The 20,417-nt window shown below is 43.2% G+C and overlaps 1 protein-coding gene across 1 annotated transcript in view; it reads left to right on the top strand.

Annotated features, from left to right (window-relative positions):
* The window catches only part of LOC132816501 (FRAS1-related extracellular matrix protein 2-like), a 229,101-nt gene that overhangs the window by 123,206 nt on the left and 85,478 nt on the right, over positions 1-20,417 (top strand). The window contains exon 6 of the mRNA XM_060826175.1: positions 3,565-3,813. Coding sequence (XP_060682158.1) covers positions 3,565-3,813 — 249 coding nt within the window. The remainder of the gene's footprint in view (positions 1-3,564; positions 3,814-20,417) is intronic.

Consider the following 20,417-nt stretch of genomic DNA (forward strand, 5'->3'; position numbering starts at 1 on the left):
CAAGTAGTAAACTTTATTAATAGAATAGCCTTGGAACTTAATGTTAACTTGTTCATTCTGATTTGAAATGTCTTGGAAATATTCTTATCGGATCACCCCAAATGATTTCCGATCAGTTTGCAGAGCAAGAATGGTCAGCTGTGAAATACTTAATGCTTCAGAGATAGAGAGGTAGAAGTTGGTCTTGAGTGTTGGTGCTAAAGGGGCAGCATCAAATTTGCTGCCCATTATGCACAGCACCTGATACAGAGGAACCTCGATTATCCATACATGAATTATCCAAATTTTGGATTATCCAGACAAGATCACAAGGTCCCGATGCTTGGCTAAACTGTTTTATCCGGCATTCAATTATCTGAACATTCGATTATCCAAACAAAATACTCCTCGCCCGTGTCATTTGGATAATCGAGGTTTCTCTGTGTTTAGTTTATTGATAAGGGATAGCATTACGGCTCTCCTGAGGGAGGATATTCCCGGAAATACATCCAGGGAAGTTATTTGGTTGGAACTGAGAAGTAAGAAAGGGATGATCACCTTATTAGGATTGTATTATAAACCCCCCAGTAGTCAGAGGGAAATTGAGAAACAAACTTGTAAGGAGATCTCAGATATCTGTGATAATAATAGTGTAGTTATGGTAGGGAATTTTTTTACTTTCCAAACATCAACTGGGACTGCCATAGTGTTAAAGATTCAGTTGGAGAGGAATTTCTTAAGTGTGTACAAGACAATTTACTGATTCAGTATGTGGATGTACCTACTAGAGAAGGTGCAAAACCTGACCTACTCTTGGGAAATAAGGCAGGGCAGGTGACTGAGGTGTCAGTAGGGGAGCACTTTGGGGCCAGCAACCATAATTCTATTTGTTTTAAAATAGTGATGGAAAAGAGTAGACCAGATCTAAAAGTTGAAGTTCTAAATTGGAGAAAGGCCAATTTTGACGGCATTGGGCAAAAACTTTCGAAAGATGTTTGGAGGCAGATGTTCACAGGTAAAGGGACGGCTGAAAAATGGGAAGCCTTCAAAAATTGAGATAACAAGAATCCCAGAGAAAGTATATTCCTGTCAGGGTGAAAGGGAAGGCTGCTAGGTATAGGGAATGCTGGATGACTAAAGAAATTGAGGGTTTGGTTGAGAAAAAGAAGGAAGCATATGTCAGGTGTAAACAAGATAGATCGAGTGAATCCTTAGAGTATAAAGAAAGTAGGAGTATACTTAAGAGGGAAATCAGGAGGACCAAACGGGGACATGAAATAGCTTTGGCAAATAGGATTAAGGAGAATCCAAAGGGTTTTTTATAAATATATTAAGGACAAAAGGGTAACTAGAGAGAGAATAGGGCCCCTTAAAGATCAGCAAGGCAACCTTTGTGTGGAGCCACAGAAAATGGAGGAGATACTAAATGAATATTTTGCATCTGTATTTACTGTGGAAAAGGATATGGAAGATATAGACTGTAGGGAAATAGATGGTGACATTTTGCAAAATATCCAGATTACAGAGGAGGAAGTGCTGGATGACTTGAAACAGTTAAAGATGGATAAATCCCCAGGACCTGATCAGGTGTACCCGAGAACTCTGTGGGAAGCTAGAGAAATGATTGCTGGGCCTCTTGCTGAGATATTTGTATCATCGATAGTCACAGGTGAGGTGCCGGAAGACTGGAGGTTGGCAAACGTGGTGCCACTGTTTAAGAAGGGTGGTAAAGACAAGCCAGGGAACTATAGACCAGTGAGCCTGACCTCGGTGCTGGGCAAGTTGTTGGAGGGAATCCTGAGGGACAGGATGTTCATGTATTTGGAAAGGCAAGGACTGATTCGGGACAGTCAGCATGGTTTTGTGCATGGGAAATCATGTCTCACAAACTTGATCGAGTTTTTTGAAGAAGTAACAAAGAAGATTGATGAGGGCAGATCAGTAGATGTGATCTATATGGACCTCAGTAAGGCGTTCGACGAGGTTCCCCATAAGAGACTGATTACCAAGATTAGATCTCATGGAATACAGGGAGAACTAGCCATGTGGATACAGAACTGGTTCAAAGGTAGAAGACAGAGAGTGGTGGTGGAGGGTTGTTTTTCAGATTGGAGGCCTGTGACCAGTGGAGTGCCACAAGGATCGGTGCTGGGCCCTCTACTTTTTGTCGTTTACAAAAATGATTTGGATGCAAGCATAAGAGGTACAGTTAGTAAGTTTGCAGATGACACCAAAATTGGAGGTGTAGTGGACAGCAAAGAAGGTTACCTCAGATTACAACAGGATCTAGACTAGATGGGCCAATGGGCTGAGAAGTGGCAGATGGAGTTTAATTCAGATAAATGCGAGGTGCTACATTTTGGGAAAGCAAATCTTAGTAGGAATTATGCACTTAATGGTAAGGTCCTAGGGAGTGTTGCTGAACAAAGAGACCTTGGAGTGCAGGTTCATAGCTCCGTGAAAGTGGAGTCGCAGGTAGTTGGGTAGTGAAGAAGGCTGAAAATGTGTTGCTGGAAAAGCGCAGCAGGTCAGGCAGCATCCAAGGATCAGGAGAATCGACGTTTCGGGCATAAGCCATTCTTCGGGAATGATGAAAGTGTGTCCAGCAGGCTAAGATAAAAGGTAGGGAGGAGGGACTTGGGGAGGTGCATTGGAGATGCGATAGGTGAAAGGAGGGCTTATGCCCGAAACGTCGATTCTCCTGCTCCTTGGATGCTGCCTGACCTGCTGCGCTTTTCCAGCAACACTTTTTCAGCTCTGATCTCCAGCATCTGCAGTCCTCACTTTCTCCTCTAGTGAAGAAGGCATTTGGTATGCTCTCTATTGGTCAGAGTATTGAGTACAGGAGTTGTTGCGGCTGTACAGGACATTGGTTAGGCCACTGTTGGAATATTGCATGCAATTTTAGTCTCCTTCCTATCGGAAAGATGTTGAGAAACATGATTGGGTTCAGAAGAGATTTACAAGGATGTTGCCAAGGTTGGAGGATCTGAGCTACAAGGAGAGGCTGAACAGGCTGGGGCTGTTTTCCCTGGAGCATCGGAGGCTGAGGGGTGACCTTATAGAGGTTTACAAAATTATGAGGGGCATGGATAGGATAAGTAGACAAAGTCTTTTTCCTGGGTTCAGGGAGACCAGAACTAGAGGTCATAGGGTTAGGTTGAGAGGGGAAAGATGTAAAAGAGACCTAAGGAGCAACTTTTTCACGCAGAGAGTGGTACATGTATGGAATGAGCTGCCAGAGGATGTGGTGGAGGCTGGTACAATTGCAACATTTAAGAGGCATTTGGATGGGCCTATGAATAGGAAGGGTTTGGAGAGATATAGGCCGGGTGCTGGCAGGTCGGGCTAGATTGGGTTGGGATATCTGGTTGGCATGGACGGGTTGGACCGAAGGGTCTGTTTCCATGCTGTACATCTCTATGACTACAGTGGAGCTGAATATCAGGAAATGACTGAAAAAGGGACGCTGATTTGATACCACCTGGGATAAATTCCTACTCCAGCGAATTAAATTTTCAAAGAAAGAGATTATTTAGCTTTGGTTAAATAGTTTAATGTGAAATCTTTTGATCCTTTTTGCAGGCAGTGCGACTGGCACTATTCCATCAAGTGTGCTGTCTTATTCAGACTACATCACTCGAGCAGAGGATCACAACAGTGTTATTCGTTTTGACAAGGGCGAAACAGAGAAATTATGCCATGTAGTCATCATTGATGATTCTCTGTATGAAAATAAGGAGACCTTTAACGTCACACTGAGTATGGCCATGGGGGGCAGAATAGGAGTACATCCATTGACTCAGATCATCATCCTCCCAGATGTGAATGACGGTAAGACCCAACCTTCTTGATCTTCTGCATCACATTTCTCTATGATAGCTTGTAGGTATGTCTGAACTAGTCAGTTTGACATATGTTTGTCAAGATCTTTTTCTTGTTGATCTGCATCACATGTAAATGATTTCATTAAAACTAGGTTATCCACTGTTATTACAGGTTGAACTCGTAAGTATTTCGGTGTTCTTGATCACATTTTGTGAATTTGAAAGACTTCACTTGATCCAGTAAATTTAGGTATTTTATGCAGCAGGAACCATAAGTTAATGTTTCTTTACAGTTACATTTCTACAGAATTATGAACTATGTGAATGAACATAGAGCAAAGTGCCATGTTTACCAGAATATTTTTGGTTTTACTGAGGTAAACTTCCTATAATAATTGAGGTGGCTGGAACATTTAGTTACTGTATTTTAAAGCTTTCATGTTTAAGAAATGAGTTTAAATCTCTGTGAAGAATGTACACTGCAGTTTTATCCAACACACAGGTATGGGATCACTAGTTATGTCTGGCAGGCTAAGCTAATGTTCTGTTCAATATGTTAAGCAGTTAACAAAGCAGTATATCACATGATTTCAACAGGTTCATTGACCTGTATTTTACTTACAACACTTGAGTAAATAGAAATCATGACCTGAATAAAATCTCCAAAAAGTACTAAATTCAGCATTAATTCAGCATTCTTGGTTCTAAGAGACTAGTGCTTAAAAGTGTGGGAAAGGAGAAACGTTAACAGATTATGCATAAGGAGTGTTTGGAACTCAGTTCAGTTCTGCCTTGCACAGAAAAGCCAACATTGTTACCAATGAATGTCTGTAGCTGACCACAGGTTGCTTTATACTTTTCTGACCAATAATTGAAAATTGGAGCAATGTATAATGCGATCACCTCAAATTCTCAGCAAAGTCAAATGTAACAACTGAACTAAACTCTCTGAAAGAATAGTAATTTGTTAATTTGACTGAAAACACCTCAGTGGAGCAGGTAGTCAGCAAAATGACAAATTGTTTTTCATCTTTAAGGTGAATTAGATGGGTACATCTAATACTGGTGATGAGTCTATTCAATTGCTTTTTAAAAATGTGTTCATGGGATGTGGGTGTCATTAACAAGGTCACTATTTATTGATCATTACTAATTGCTCTGAGAAAAGCATTGGAAATGCATTTGGCTACAATCTTTTTATTGTTAATTAATTTGACCATGTACTATTTGAAATTGGTCGTGGAAGAAGTATTATTTTTGTACATTTAACTCCCCATTAATCAGGTTTAACTTATTTACCAGTGATAAGTGTCACATTGAATCACTACTTGCTCATTTGTCATTAGGGCAGAGAGTTCAACTTGTAGCTTGATGACTAATGCATTATCCTGACTATTGAGTCTGATTTCAAGTTGTAAGAGCAAAGAAAACTATTTTCTTCAAATGGTGTCTGCATGAAGATCTTTGTCATTTCACTTCAACACCTTGCTCAAGACAAATAGATCCCATTTCACTAAAGTCATTCAGTGGTACCCATAATTTATCCCTTGTCAGCATGAATAGCGGGCAATATATAATTGGCTAAGAATAACACTTTGAATGACCTGAGCAAAGAGTGTTGATTAGAAATATGCAACATTTCTTTGAAAATTATGGAAAAGCACTGTATCTTTTATATTGGGACCCAGCAATTTTAAGGACAATTTTCAGCTCTCCGGGCAGATCACCTTTTAAAAGCTGCACAATTGATATGCAATGTTTGAACTGTTTCCTTTTTTTAAGTGTACTATATTTCCTTAAAACATATTTTACGTTTAATTTCAGAGCCACAGTAAACTCAATAAAACACAATAACTCAACTGAGAGAAATGCTCCAAAGCAAAGCTGTTACTATTAGTTCCAATCAATGCTTGACACTAAATGCTGGGTGGCAAAGAGATTATGTGATAGCATTCGGTCCATAAAACCATGAAACACAGTCCCCGTGTAAGGTGGAATCTTGTGTCCTCACTCAAGTTGCATTTGGTAACAAGGAGGGCAGTTAGTGGAAAACTCACTAAATTAAATCCAAGGCAGGCAAGCCTGTCGACAACTTTCCTGTGCTCGATTGCTGCTCTTAACTCTCAATGAATATGATACTGGCATAGAGTAATTACAACACCACACTTTTTCTGCTTTCAAGTGAATCAAAAGTTAATCTCTTGGAAAATTCTAACTATGCAATATTGGCACTCTTAATAGCTTCGCCACAGGCAAATAATTCAATTTTTAAATAAGTTAATGTTCAAACAAGATTGTGGATCATACAAAAACATTTTTCCAAGAAAAGAGTGTGCTTTCTTGTAGCTATACACTCAGAATGTTGTAATTCTGTTCTCTACATAGTACTGAAATCTTCAGTATATCTGTTTTTGTGTATTGTCAACTTTTTGTTGTAAACATTGTACCTTTTGATTTCCATGCACCATTGTGTATGAGCAGTCTAACTCTACCAGTATATTTCCAAATGGATTTCTTTATCTCTTATCTCACTTTGTGTATTAACCTCCTGGTTATAAAGAGTTTAAAGATTGCAATCTGTTTAGGTGCTGAAATTCTGACCTTTCTACCCAACACATGAAACCTGTTGCATCCTGTTCCCAAGTAGGCTACATATCCTGTGAGTGAAAGGTTCACTATAGATTGGCTAGAATTGGGATCTGTTGTTGAATGTTTTTCAGTGCAGTGTAGAGTCAAAAACAAAAGGAGAAAATGCTTTGTGGAAAATCAAAAAGTTAACATTTTTTCTTTTACTGAATATATTTGTAGAGATTCTCAATTTCTTTCAAATCTGGGAAGCTCAGATACATTAAGGTGAATTAAGACTAAAGTATGGGAGAATGGCTAATGAGAAATTAACCTGAAAGAAATGCTATACTGCTAAACAACCACTTAACCAGAATAAATTGTGCCGTGTCGGCCACTCCAAATGTGGAGGCTTAAATCAAGATTTAAAGATCATAACAGGTAGCATGAATACATGACAGAATACATTATATTGAGAAAGATCACATGCTTAATGCTGAGACAGTGCAACAGGTGTAAGAAGTCAGCACACATGAGACCAGTGAGATGTTACGTTCAAAAGCATATATGTAAATTATCAAAGTCAATTTCAGGTGTCAGACCAAGTCTGTACTATTAGTTTAGCCATGTATTTAATAATATGCAGGATGAAAGGGGAAAAGCCCACCCACACTAACAGGTACTGCTACTCAGTAGCATGGTGTTTTCCCCTGTTGAATGGATCCTCCAGCTGCAAAGGCCACGAAGTCTGCTGCCAAGAGACTCCGTTGGTTCATAACTGGTCTTCTTGTATACTGGCTGGAAAATCCATTGCATGGCAAGTGGTGTTAATTAATTTCTCAGAAGGCTTACTTGTCTTGTCCTGATCAGCTGAATAACTAGTCTTCTCATTGCTCCGTCTATTGCATAATCCACTGAATGTGAAACCATATCATAGTGCATGATGCAAACATATTAACTTGAGGAAAATAGGCTGGGAACAACTGAGTTACCGATGGATTAGTTTTGGATATAAGTGACATTTTCTCAGTCATCTAAAGATCATTTTAATTTGTAATGTTTCCTTTTGGTTAATAGAATGTGGCTGTAAGAGCCTTTCCTTTTTAGAGGTATTTTCGGTGTTGGAGCTGATTTCCTTGAAATCCAGCAGTGGTAATGACTGTTTTATGAGCTGATGCATTGTTTGGAACTTTGGGGGGAAAGAAATCAAATCAACAGCACTTTAAAAAGGAGGAAGACAGACAAAAGCAGTGACCCCCATGAGAAGTAAATCAAACGGAGAAATAAATCTGCACTGCTGTCTGACCCAGTAGTGAATCTGCACAGCTGACTTGCCTCCTCTGTTTGATTTCAAGTATCTCTGGACATTGGAGTCAGAGTCATAGAGATGTACAGCATGGAAACAGATCCTTTGGTCAAACTAGTCCACGCCGAACAGATATTCCAACCCAATCTAGTCCCACCTGCCAGTACCCGGCCCATATCCCTCCAAACCCTTCCTATTCAGATACCCATCCTGATGCCTTTTAAATGTTGCAATTGTACCAGACTCCACCACTTCCTCTGGCGGCTCATTCCATACACACGCCACCCTCTGCGTGGAAAAGTTACCCCTTAGGTCCCTTTTATATCTTTCTCCTCTCACCCTAAAGTCGTCGAAGAAAAATTAACAAACAGCAAAATTAACAATCAGCAAAACAGTTGACCTTGGAGAAACCTGTGTGGGAGAGTTCACAGCAGGAGAGCAGCTAAGTAAGTATCTTCCTAAAATGTAACCTTACTGTGTTTTTGTAAATCTACTATTGTGAGTAGAGTGGGTTCCGTTTTGATTATATGTTTTATTAAGATCTGTTTCTTGATTAAAGTTTAAAAATATAAAACATAGAGTGTTTTTTAGAGCAGTAAGAGTGTGCTATTTTCTAGGTCTGTCAATTGCCTTTAGTGGAGTAGTGCGCTCTTCCTATTGGATGTGGGAGAGTAGGGAGAGTTTCCATATTACTGATGATTATGTCTTTAGGAAATATGTTTGGTTGTGAATCCTATCAGATTGCTTCGATCAGTTGGAGCGGCAGTTACAGACAATGAGGAATTTACAGGAGCCAGGGGTATGATGGATGGCAGTGCAGGAAGGGAGCTAAACCGAAGATACAGTCAGGTAGATGGGTTACCTCCAGGAAAGATAGGAGAGGAAGGCAGTTAGTGTAGGAGTCTCCCATCTCAAATAGGTATGCTGTTTTCTGAAAATGTAGGGGGTGATGAATTCTCAGGGGAATGGAGCACGAACAGCCAGGTTTCTGGTACTGAGACAGGCTGTAATGTAATGAGGTGTACGTAGGTACCAAGTGATCGATTGTGGTAGGAGACTCTCTAGTCAGATGCACAGACAGACATTTCTGTGGCTGACAGCGAGATGTCGGAATATTGTGTTGCCTCCCAGGTGCCAGGATCAAGGATATCTCGGAGAGAGTGCAGAATATTCTCAAAAGAGAGAGGGACCAGCAAGAGGTCATTGTACACATTGAAGCTAATGACATAGGAAGATAAAAGGAAGAGATTCTGAGGAGAGAATATAGGAAGTTAGGCAGGAATTTAAAAAGGAGGCCCTCGAGGGTAGTGATATCTGGATTTCTCCCGATATCATGAGCTAGTGAAGGTAAGAATAGGAGGATAGAGCAGATGAATGTGTGGCTGAGGAGCTATTGCAGGGGAGGAGGATTCACATTTTTGGATCATTGGAACCTCTTCTGGGGTAGAAGTGACCTATATAAGACTAATATACTGGTGGGGAGATTTGCTAGAGCTGCTCGGGAGAATTTAAACTAGCAAGGAGTGGGGGGATGGGCCAGGGAGATAATGAGGAAAGAGATCAGTCTGAAACTGGTGCACTTGGGAAAAGGAGCAAATCAAACAATCCTGATGAAGGGCTTATGCTCGAAATGTCAATTCTCCTGCTTCTCAGATGCTGCCTGACCAGCTGTGCTTTTCCAGCATCACACTCCCGACTCTGATCTCCAGCATCTGCAGTCCTCACTCTCTCCTAGAGAGCAAGGTAGGACTGATAAATTAAACTGCATTTATTTCAATGCAGGAGGCCTAAAAGGTAAGGCAGATGAATTCAGGGCATGTTTGGGAACAGTAGGACCAAGATATCACAAGAAGTACTGAGACTTGGCTCAGCAATGGACAGAACTGGCAGCTTAATGTTCCAGGGTATTGATGCTGTAGGAAGGACAGAAAGGGAGGGTCCACTGCTTTTCGTCATTTATATAAATGGAAGGTATAGTTAGTAAGTTTGCAGATGACACCAAAATTGGAGGTGTGGGGGGCAGAGAAGAAAGTTACCTCAGAGTACAGCAGGATCTTGATCAGTTGGGCCAGTGGGCCAAGGGAGTTTAATTTAGATATATGTGAAATGCTGTAGTTTGGAAAGGCAAATCAGGGCAGGCCTTATACACTTAACAGTAAAGTCCTGGAGAGTGTTGCTGAACAAAGAGACCTTGGAGTGCAGTTTCACAGTTCCTTGAAAGTGGAGTCACAAATAGACAGGATAGTTAAGAAGGTGTTTGATATCCTTGCCTATATTGGCCAGTGCATTGAGTATAGGAGTTGGGAGGTCATGTTGCAGCTGTACAGACAAGGGTTTAGGCCACTTTTGGAATACTGCATGCAATTCTTGTCTCCCTACTACAGTAAGGATGTTGTGAAACTTGAAAGGGTTTAGAAAAGATTTACAAGGATGTTTCCAGGTTTGAGGGAAAGACTGAGTAGGCTGGGACTTGTTTCCCTGGAACGTCGGAGGCTAAGGTGTGACCTTATTGCGGTTTTTAAAATCATGAGGGCATGGATAGAGTAAATAGACAAGGTCTTTTCCCTGGGGTGAGGGAGATCAAAACTAGAGATATAGGTTTAAGGTGAAAGGGGAAAGATTTAAAAGGGACCTAAGGGGCAACGTTTTCATGCAGAATGTGATGCCTATATAGAATGAGCTGCCAAAGGAAATGGTGAAGGCTGGTACAATTATAACATTTAAAAGATATCTGGATGGGTATATGAATTGGAAGGGTTTAGAGGGATATGGACCAAATGCTGACATATAGGCCTAGATTTATTTAGGATATCTGTTTGGCATGGATGAGTTGGACTGAAAGGTCTGTTTCCGTGCTGTACATCTCTGTGACCCTATGACTCTAATTGCAGTAGTCATTAGCCAGATCTGGATGTTGCACCCTTGACTGACCTGAGGAGGAACTAAACACAGTTTAGTATTTATGTTGTACTCTGATAATCAATTGTACTTGTTTCTCCACACAGAGACTAACTTAAACTTTTGTACTAAATCATTGAATTGGATGAGATGAGTACCTACTAGAAGTGAAAGAATGACAGTTCTAAGTTCTATAATATTCCAGTTCTTATCTCAGATAAAGTGGTTTGTGCTTAATGAATGAGTCTCAATATCTCATATTGTATTTAAAGATCTTCAAGTTGTTCATTAAGATTGTAAAATGTTGATGCAGAAGTAGGCCATTCACCCCACCGAATGTGCTTCGCCATTCAGTGAGATCATGGCTGATTTGATAATCCTCAACTCTACATTCCTGTCATTTCCCTATAACCCCGATTTCCCTCCTGATTAAAAATCTGTTTATCTCAGCCGTGATTATACTTAATGGCCCATTCTCAACAGCTCTCTAGGGTAAAAAATTCCACTGATTCATTATCCTCTTAGAGAAGACATTCTTCCTCATCTTTGTCTTAAATGTACGATCCCTGTTTCTGAGATAATGTCCACTAGCCTTGATTCTCCCACAAGGAGAAACAATCGTTCCGTATCTACCCTGTCAAGTCTTCTTAAGAATCTTGTACTTTTCAAAAAGGTCTAAAGGTCTTATTTATCGTAAGAACAAAAATTTGCGGAGGAGACTCAAACAAGACTATCTGCCTTAATTCATATGTTGGACTAAGAGTTGTTAACTAGATTAGTGACTGTTTTACAATCCTGGAATTCCCTTAATATAAATATTTAAATAAAATGTTTTTATTCTGAAGCCTTCAGTATTAATTCCACATTCTTTGAAAATACTGACTTCTTTCAGATTTACTTTACATGCCATTACTTCAACATTGACACACATGGCTTGGAATTTTGTGGGGATGGGGGTTCTCCTACATTGTCAAGATAAGGGCAGTTTATCTTAACATTTTATTTTGGCCCTTATGTACTCATGAGTACATGCATCATTGAACGTAAAGAGATTTGCTGACAAATGACACCAAAATCACAGGGGTTGATCTCAAGAAACCCATCTGACAATTCTTGCAGACTTTTTCCCACTATTGTGAGGAAGGGACTGGACGAAAAATGTACCAGCCCTTTCGGAACATTGGGCGGGGGTTAATTAAAGGCCTCTGGTTGGGGGAGGAGGAGGACCAAAGGGGAAAATTACTGACCATTGTTGGTGGGAATGTGAAGGGACTGTGGAGGTCAGAGGTATTGAGATGAGGGCCTCAGAAAACCAGAGGTCTGGTTGGTGGAAGAACTTTCAGAGGTGTTGTGTAAAAGCAGAAGACTGCATAATCCCAGTAGTTTCTCACACAGACCCATTATACCGAGAAGGTAGGTGTAAAGGCCAGTCACCTGCTGGATCCAGTAAGCCCTCGTTTGGATGTAGCTCCAGCTTACCCAAGATGCAGGAAAGCTAGATTAAGTTCAAGTCTCTATTATTTTTAATCTACTTCACCAGCCTCCTCGGAAGCAGGTTGATCACTTTCCTGCCTCAGATTACTGCATGACTTACCTTTTTCATATACAGCACCAAAATGATGAAGCTCGGCACTATCTAGCATAAAGAAGCCACTCGATCGGCATTCATCCACCACCTTTCGCCTCCTGTTTGTGGCATGGAGCTCCCAATGACAGCAGTGGAAGGCCACTCTGCTGATATCGAAATTCCAGCACGCCTGCAAAGTTGAGCTTGAATTGGTCCCTCATTGCCTGCTGCCTCCACATTGGGAACAGCTGATTCAGACTCTCATCAGTCATTGGGAACCCTTGCTTTGGATATGCACCAGCAAGTGAGGCTGCCTCTTGTTTCTCCATCGCAACAACTCTCCACCCTCCCTTCAGCTTCAACCCAAGTGGTCATTAGATGGCCAGGATAATTTATCCCATATGTCAATTAATATCAACTAACTTACCAACTAATAAATCATGAATTTCAGAATCCAAAATGTTACACCAATAGCTAGTTTCTGAGTGATTTCAGCAATAGAAAATCATCCTTTGTTCTAATGAGAATTGCATACAGAGAGAAACAGGGACACCAAACCCAAAAGGTGCAATTAAGAAATAAGATTCATGTATGCCTAATAGAGAAAAATATAGATGAGCTGTAGATTTGTAAAAAAATTATAAATAACACAACACCAAGTTATAGTCCAACAGGTTTAATTGGAAGCACACTAGCTTTCAGAGCGCCTCTCCTTCCTGATGAAGGAGCAGCGCTTCGAAAGCTAGTGCTTCCAAATAAACCTGTTGGACTATAACCTGGTGTTGTGTGATTTGCAGCTTTGTACACCCCAGTCATGTAGATTTGTAGTTTGAATCAGAATGAAGGTGTCAGATTACTGTTGAGAAGTAAAGTATCTAAGAAAGATTTATGCATTTAAATACAGTCTCTCACTACTTCACAACATCCAAAAGTTTTCTTTATAACCAATGAAGTGCTTTTGAATGTGGTCACTGCTGTAGTGTTGAAATTATGAAAGTATATACAGCATGAAGCCAAAAGAGAAATAGGCTCTATAGGTGGAAGACTGAAAGGAACACAAAGAATTAGCATGCAGAGCAAAACAAGGAAAGACAATAAAATCATTTAATTTTAGTTTCTTCCATGAACAGAACAATTTTAAATGAAAAAGCAGTCTGAATTGATACTTCCTTCAATTCATTATCCGATCGCAAGATAGTTGGGTAATTACATAGCAATCAGAACAATTCTTTCACTGGTGAATTTTGCAAAATTTCAGAACAACTCTGTCTTAAATATGATGCATAACTTGCAAGAATTGTTAGAGTTCTTTTTGGAGAGTGAAATTATACCTTGCTCGGCTCCTGGACATATTTTGACTCTACATTTGTTTGTTTGCACAGCCTCCCCAACCAGATCTATTACAGGCTTCTAGTTGACTTTAAACCATGATTCAATAAGACAACATTCATACACAAGGAAGCAAACTGAAACAGAAAGCCTCAGATAGCTACTTACTGCCTAAAATCAGGAGAATGGGGAACTTTTAAACCAAGTATCCAAAAGATCAGATGGTAACTTTAGATTTTTCCATGCTGTCATTACAAAGTGAATTTAAAATTGCTAAAGAAGTGATTGTCACTTTCCTAGTTGAGTGTGCCTTTCCAAATTCTTGTGCTTCAATCAAAGTCGTATTTTTTCTGTGACCCTCTTTTCATCTACCTTCTGTATGCGCTCAAGAAACTGGACCCTTTTAAATCTTTTTTAAATATTGTATTTGCATCAGCATGCCAAGCTATTAAAGGAAAACTAAGCTTGTACTGTTTGAAAGACAATCTTTGTCAACCAAAATAAGCCACAATTACTTATATGCAAAGTAAGTTGAATTAGCATCAGAGTAGAGGGAGATTTCTATGGTGCTGCCATGATTTTACATATTACTCAATTTGATCAAATTGTTCATATGCACAATCTATTTGTTTGAGTATGCTTCATTGATTTTTTGATTATATTTTAATATTCCTTTTTCTGAACAGCCTTAAACTTAATACTAACCTAATTTTATGGCTAAACCTAATTCTGCAAAACTCATCTATGTAGGTGAAATTTTAAAATGTGTGTAGGTCCGAATTACACAGGCATTTTCCAAGGTCATTGTGGTCGGCAGTCCTTCTGAGCCCCCATTAACTGAGGAGTGCAATTATCACTAAACAATTTTAGATGATTAAATGCTGTAAATGGCTTGTAAATAGCCCTTATGTTGAGAAGTAAATGTTTTGGTGCAACAGCACCTCTTGAGATTTGGATTCCATGGTAACGTTGACAGTTTTTACGAGCTTGTGTAAAAATAATGGCAAATGAAACTTTTGAGTGCCTATTCCCCATGTCCTTCAGCTATCTCCTCCATTAACAAAATTCTGCACCATTCTGAAAAGCAATGCTTGTTTCATTCATACAAACAAAAAGTGTAGCTTTATACAGACTTACTGCCTACTTAAGGAGGAAGATAATGGATGTAACAAAAGTAACATTGTGTATATAGTATTGTGGTGGCATCTTACTATGGTTAAATCTAATCAGCACATGCCCACTAATTGGCAAAAAATCTCTTTAAATGTTTCTAACCAGTCTTTTTATATATAGTATTTAATTTTCAAATAGGACCATGGAATATTACAGAGCAAAACTCTCCATTTGGCGAATGAAGTTTACATTCTTGTTTTTCTATATGAGTCAACTAACCTCATCCCACTGTCCTTCTCACTCTCCAGATACTTCACTATGAATCTTTCTCATAATTACATGTTTTCCTTTGTTCTTACAGAATCTGCTTAAGCACTGGTATATTGCACAGAATTCCATATTCTAACTACTCTTTGTGAAAATTAATATTTATCAGCTAGTCATAAAGATACACAGTACAGAAAAAGGCCCTCAAGCCCATCGAGTTTGCATGGTCAAAAATAACCACTTAACTATTCTAATCCCATTTTCCAGCATTTTGGCCCTTGCATACCTTGATTTGGAGGTGCCAGTGTTGGACTGGGGTATACAAAGTTAAAAATCACACAACACCAGGTTATAGTCCAACAGGTTTATTTGGAAGCACTAGCGCTGCTCCTTCATCAGGTAGTTGTGGAGTATAAGATCCTGGGCACAGAATTTATAGCAAAAGTCTACATTGTGATGTAACTGAAATTGCATATTGAAAAAGACCTGGATTGTTTGTTAAGTCTCTCATCTTTTGGAATGGGCATGTTGGTTTCAGTTCTTTCATATGTAAATCCCAGAACTTTCTTAAAGTTATATTCTCAAGGGAACTTTAACAATAGGTACAATGTTGGCCCAGATAATGCATTGAAGGTGTGAGGTGCCCTGTGTGAGGCTCTCTGTGCCCCAATGTTTAGACTGATTCTACTCTAAAACAGGGATTTACAGAATCTTACATGGATTCATGCAGTTTTTGAGCAAAATAAAATGTAATTCTGCAAGTTACAAATTCACCTCACAAACTTTGTGTGTGTGTGCGTGCATGTGCATGTGTATGCACGTGTGGGTGTGTGTGCAAGGGTATGAGTGTCTGTGAGAGAGTATGTGTACGTGTGTGAGTGTAAAGAGGTGTAAGTTTGTGAGAGGGTGTGTGTACACATGTGAGTGTAGGAGAGTATGTGTGAACGTATGAGAGAGGGTGTGTGTGTGTGTGTGTGTGTGTGTGTATGTGTATATACTGCAGCAGGGTCACTTGTAATGTGACATGAACCCAAGATCCTGGTTGAGGCTATCTCCACGGGTACAAACTTGGCTATCAGCCTCAGCTCGGCCACTTTGCGTATTCTGGATTAGTGGTGCTGGAAGAGCACAGCAGTTCAGACAGCATCCAAGGAGCAGCGAAATCGACGTTTCAGGCAAAAGCCCTTCATCAGGAATAAAGGCAGTAAGCCTGAAGCGTGGAGAGAGGAGGGTGGGGATGGGGATTAGCCATGTGGCTGATGCAGCAGCCACCCCCACGTGGATTCATGATGTCACTTCCACCCCCATCATGGCCATTCCCACAACCACTTCTGCCCCTCACAATTCCTCATGCATCACACATGACATCACTCCAACCTCTCACCCTCACAACACGCAGCCCTCCAATCCCTCTGCTCCAAGCCAGCGGATAAGGGGGCGCAGTGGTAGTCTGGCGCACTGATCTCTACACCGCTGAAGCCAAACGCCAACTAGACAACACCTCTTCCTACTGCTCCCTCGACCATGACCCCACCCTCCATCACCAAACCATCATCTCCCACACCATACAGAACCTCAGCACCTCAGGAGATCTCCCACCCATAGCTTCCAACCTCATAGTCCAGGAACCCCACACTGCCCGGTTCTACCTCCTTCCCAAGATCCACAAGCCTGACCACCCTGGCCAATCCATTGTCTCAGCATGCTCCTGCCCCACTGAACTCATCTCTACCTACCTCGATACTGTCCTATCCTCCCTAGTCCAGGAACTCGCCATATATGTTCGAGACACCACCCATGCCCTCCACCTCCTGCAAGACATCCGTTTCCCCGGCCTCCAACGCCTCATATTCACCATGGATATCCAATCCCTCCACACCTCCATCCACCATGACCAGGGCCTCCAAGCCCTCCGTTTTTTCCTCTCCAGATGTTCCCAACAGTACCCTTCCACCGACACTCTCATCCGTTTGGCCGAACTGGTCCTCACCCTTAACAATTTCTCCTTTGAATCCTGCCAATTCCTCCAGACCAAAGGGGTAGCCATGGCCACACGTATGGGCCCCAACTATACCTGTCTCTTTGTTGGCTCTGTAGAACAGTTGATCTTCCGTAATTACACTGGCACCACTCCCCACCACTTCCTCCACTACATTGATGACTGCATTGGCGCCACCTCGTGCTCCAGCGAGGAGGTTGAGCAATTCACCAACTTCACCAACACATTCCACCCTGACCTTAAATTTACCTGGACCATCTCTGACACCTTCCTGGACCTCTCCATCTCCATTAATGACGACCGACTTGACACTGACATTTTTTACAAACCCACCGACTCCCACAGCTACCTGGATTACACCACTTCCCTCCCTACCTCCTGCAAAAATGCCATCCCATATTCCCAATTCCTCCGCCTCCGCCATATCTGCTCCCAGGAGGACCAGTTCTACCACAGTACACACCAGATGGCCTCCTTCTTTATAGACCGCAATTTCCCCTCCCACGTGGTTAAAGATGCCCTCCAACGCATCTCACAGCAGGTTAGGCAGCATCTCAGGAATAGAGAATTCGACGTTTCGAGCATAAGCCCTTCATCAGGAATAAGAGAGAGAGAGCCAAGCCGGCTGAGATAAAAGGTAGGGAGGAGGGACTAGGGGGAGGGGCGATGGAGGTGGGATAGGTGGAAGGAGGTCAAGGTGAGGGTGATAGGCCGGAGTGGGGTGGGGGCGGAGAGGTCAGGAAGAGGATTGCAGGTTAGGAGGGCGGTGCTGAGTTGAGGGAACCGACTGAGACAAGGTGGGGGGAGGGGAAATGAGGAAGCTGGAGAAATCTGAATTCATACCTTGTGGTTGGAGGGTTCCCAGGCGGAAGATGAGGCGCTCCTCCTCCAGCCGTCGTGTAGTTGTGTTCTGCCGGTGGAGGAGTCCAAGGACCTGCATGTCCTCGGTGGAGTGGGAGGGGGAGTTAAAGTGTTGAGCCACGGGGTGATTGGGTTGGTTGGTTCGGGCGGCCCAGAGGTGTTCTCTGAAGCGTTCCGCAAGTAAGCGGCCTGTCTCACCAATATAGAGGAGGCCACATCGGGTGCAGCGGATGCAATAGATGATGTGTGTGGAGGTACAGGTGAACTTGTGGCGGATATGGAAGGATCCCTTGGGGCCTTGGAGGGAAGTGAGTGTGGAGGTGTGGGCGCAAGTTTTACATTTCCTGCGGTTGCAGGGGAAGGTGCCGGGGGTGGAGGTTGGGTTGGTGGGGGGTGTGGATCTGACAAGGGAGTCACGAAGGGAGTGGTCCTTGCGGAACGCTGATAGGGGAGGGGAGGGAAATATATCCTTGGTGGTGGGGTCCGTTTGGAGGTGGCGGAAATGGCGGCGGATAATACGCCGCCATTTCCGCCACCTCCAAACGGACCCCACCACCAAGGATATATTTCCCTCCCCTCCCCTATCAGCGTTCCGCAAGGACCACTCCCTTCGTGACTCCCTTGTCAGATCCACACCCCCCACCAACCCAACCGCCCCCCCCGGCACCTTCCCCTGCAACCGCAGGAAATGTAAAACTTGCGCCCACACCTCCACACTCACTTCCCTCCAAGGCCCCAAGGGATCCTTCCATATCCGCCACAAGTTCACCTGTACCTCCACACACATCATCTATTGCATCCGCTGCACCCGATGTGGCCTCCTCTATATTGGTGAGACAGGCCGCTTACTTGCGGAACGCTTCAGAGAACACCTCTGGGCCGCCCGAACCAACCAACCCAATCACCCCGTGGCTCAACACTTTAACTCCCCCTCCCACTCCACCGAGGACATGCAGGTCCTTGGACTCCTCCACCGGCAGAACACAACTACACGACGGCTGGAGGAGGAGCGCCTCATCTTCCGCCTGGGAACCCTCCAACCACAAGGTATGAATTCAGATTTCTCCAGCTTCCTCATTTCCCCTCCCCCCACCTTGTCTCAGTCGGTTCCCTCAACTCAGCACCGCCCTCCTAACCTGCAATCCTCTTCCTGACCTCTCCGCCCCCACCCCACTCCGGCCTATCACCCTCACCTTGACCTCCTTCCACCTATCCCACCTCCATCGCCCCTCCCCCTAGTCCCTCCTCCCTACCTTTTATCTCAGCCGGCTTGGCTCTCTCTCTCTTATTCCTGATGAAGGGCTTATGCTCGAAACGTCGAATTCTCTATTCCTGAGATGCTGCCTAACCTGCTGTGCTTTGACCAGCAACACATTTGCAGCTGTGATCTCCAGCATCTGCAGACCTCATTTTTTACTCCAACGCATCTCATCCACATCCCGCACCTCCGCCCTCAGACCCCACCCCTCCAACTGTAACAAGGACAGAACGCCCCTGGTGCTCACCTTCCACCCTACAAACTTTCGCATAAACCAAATCATCCGCCGACATTTCTGCCATGTCCAAAAAGACCCCACCACCAGGGATATATTTCCCTCCCCACCCCTTTCTGCCTTCCGCAAAGACCGTTCCCTCCGTGACTACCTGGTCAGGTCCACGCCCCCCTACAACCCACCCTCCCATCCTGGCACTTTCCCCTGCCACCGCAGGAACTGTAAAACCTGTGCCCATACCTCCTCCCTCACCTCTATCCAAGTTCCTAAAGGAGCCTTCCACATCCATCAAAGCTTTACCTGCACATCCACTAATATCATTTATTGTATCCGTTGCTCCCGATGCGGTCTCCTCTACATTGGGGAGACTGGGCGCCTCCTAGCAGAGCACTTTAGGGAACATCTCCGGGACACCCGCACCAATCAACCACACCGCCCCGTGGCCCAACGTTTCAACCCCCCCCCCAACTCTGCCTGAGGACATGGAGGTCCTGGGCCTCCTTCACCACCGCTCCCTCACCACCGGACGCCTGGAGGAAGAACGCCTCATCTTCCGCCTTGGAACACTTCAACCCCAGGGCATCAATGTGGACTTCAACAGTTTCCTCATTTCCCCTTCCCCCACCTCACCCTAGTTCCAAACTTCCACCTCAGTACTGTCCCCATGACTTGTCCGGACTTGTCCTACCTGCCTATCTTCCTTTCCACCTATCCACTCCACCCTCTTCTCCCTGACTTATCATCTTCATCCCCTCCCCCACTCACCCATTGTACTCTATGCTACTCTCTCCCCACCCCCACCCTCCTCTAGTTTATCTCTCCACGCTTCAGGCTCACTGCCTTTATTCCTCATGAAGGGCTTTTGCCTGAAACTTCGATTTCGCTGCTCGTTGGATGCTGCCTGAACTGCTGTGCTCTTCCAGCACCACTAATCCCGAATTTGGTTTCCAGCTTCTGCAGTCATTGTTTTTACCACTTTGCGTATTGCCTCTCCCGAAGTCCGTCTTGGAGGATGGTCACCTGAAGGTCCGAGGTCGAATGCGCCGGACCGCTAAAGTGTTCCCCAACTGGGAGGGAACACTCCTTTCTGTTGATTGATGTGCAGTGTCCATTTATCCGTAGCCTCAGCTCAGTCTCACCAAAGTACCATGCCTCAGGGCACCCATGCCTGCAGCGTATGAGAATGACAACATTGGCCGAGTCACATGAGTAC

Source organism: Hemiscyllium ocellatum, chromosome 6 (assembly GCF_020745735.1).
Source record: "Hemiscyllium ocellatum isolate sHemOce1 chromosome 6, sHemOce1.pat.X.cur, whole genome shotgun sequence".
NCBI lineage: Eukaryota > Metazoa > Chordata > Chondrichthyes > Orectolobiformes > Hemiscylliidae > Hemiscyllium > Hemiscyllium ocellatum.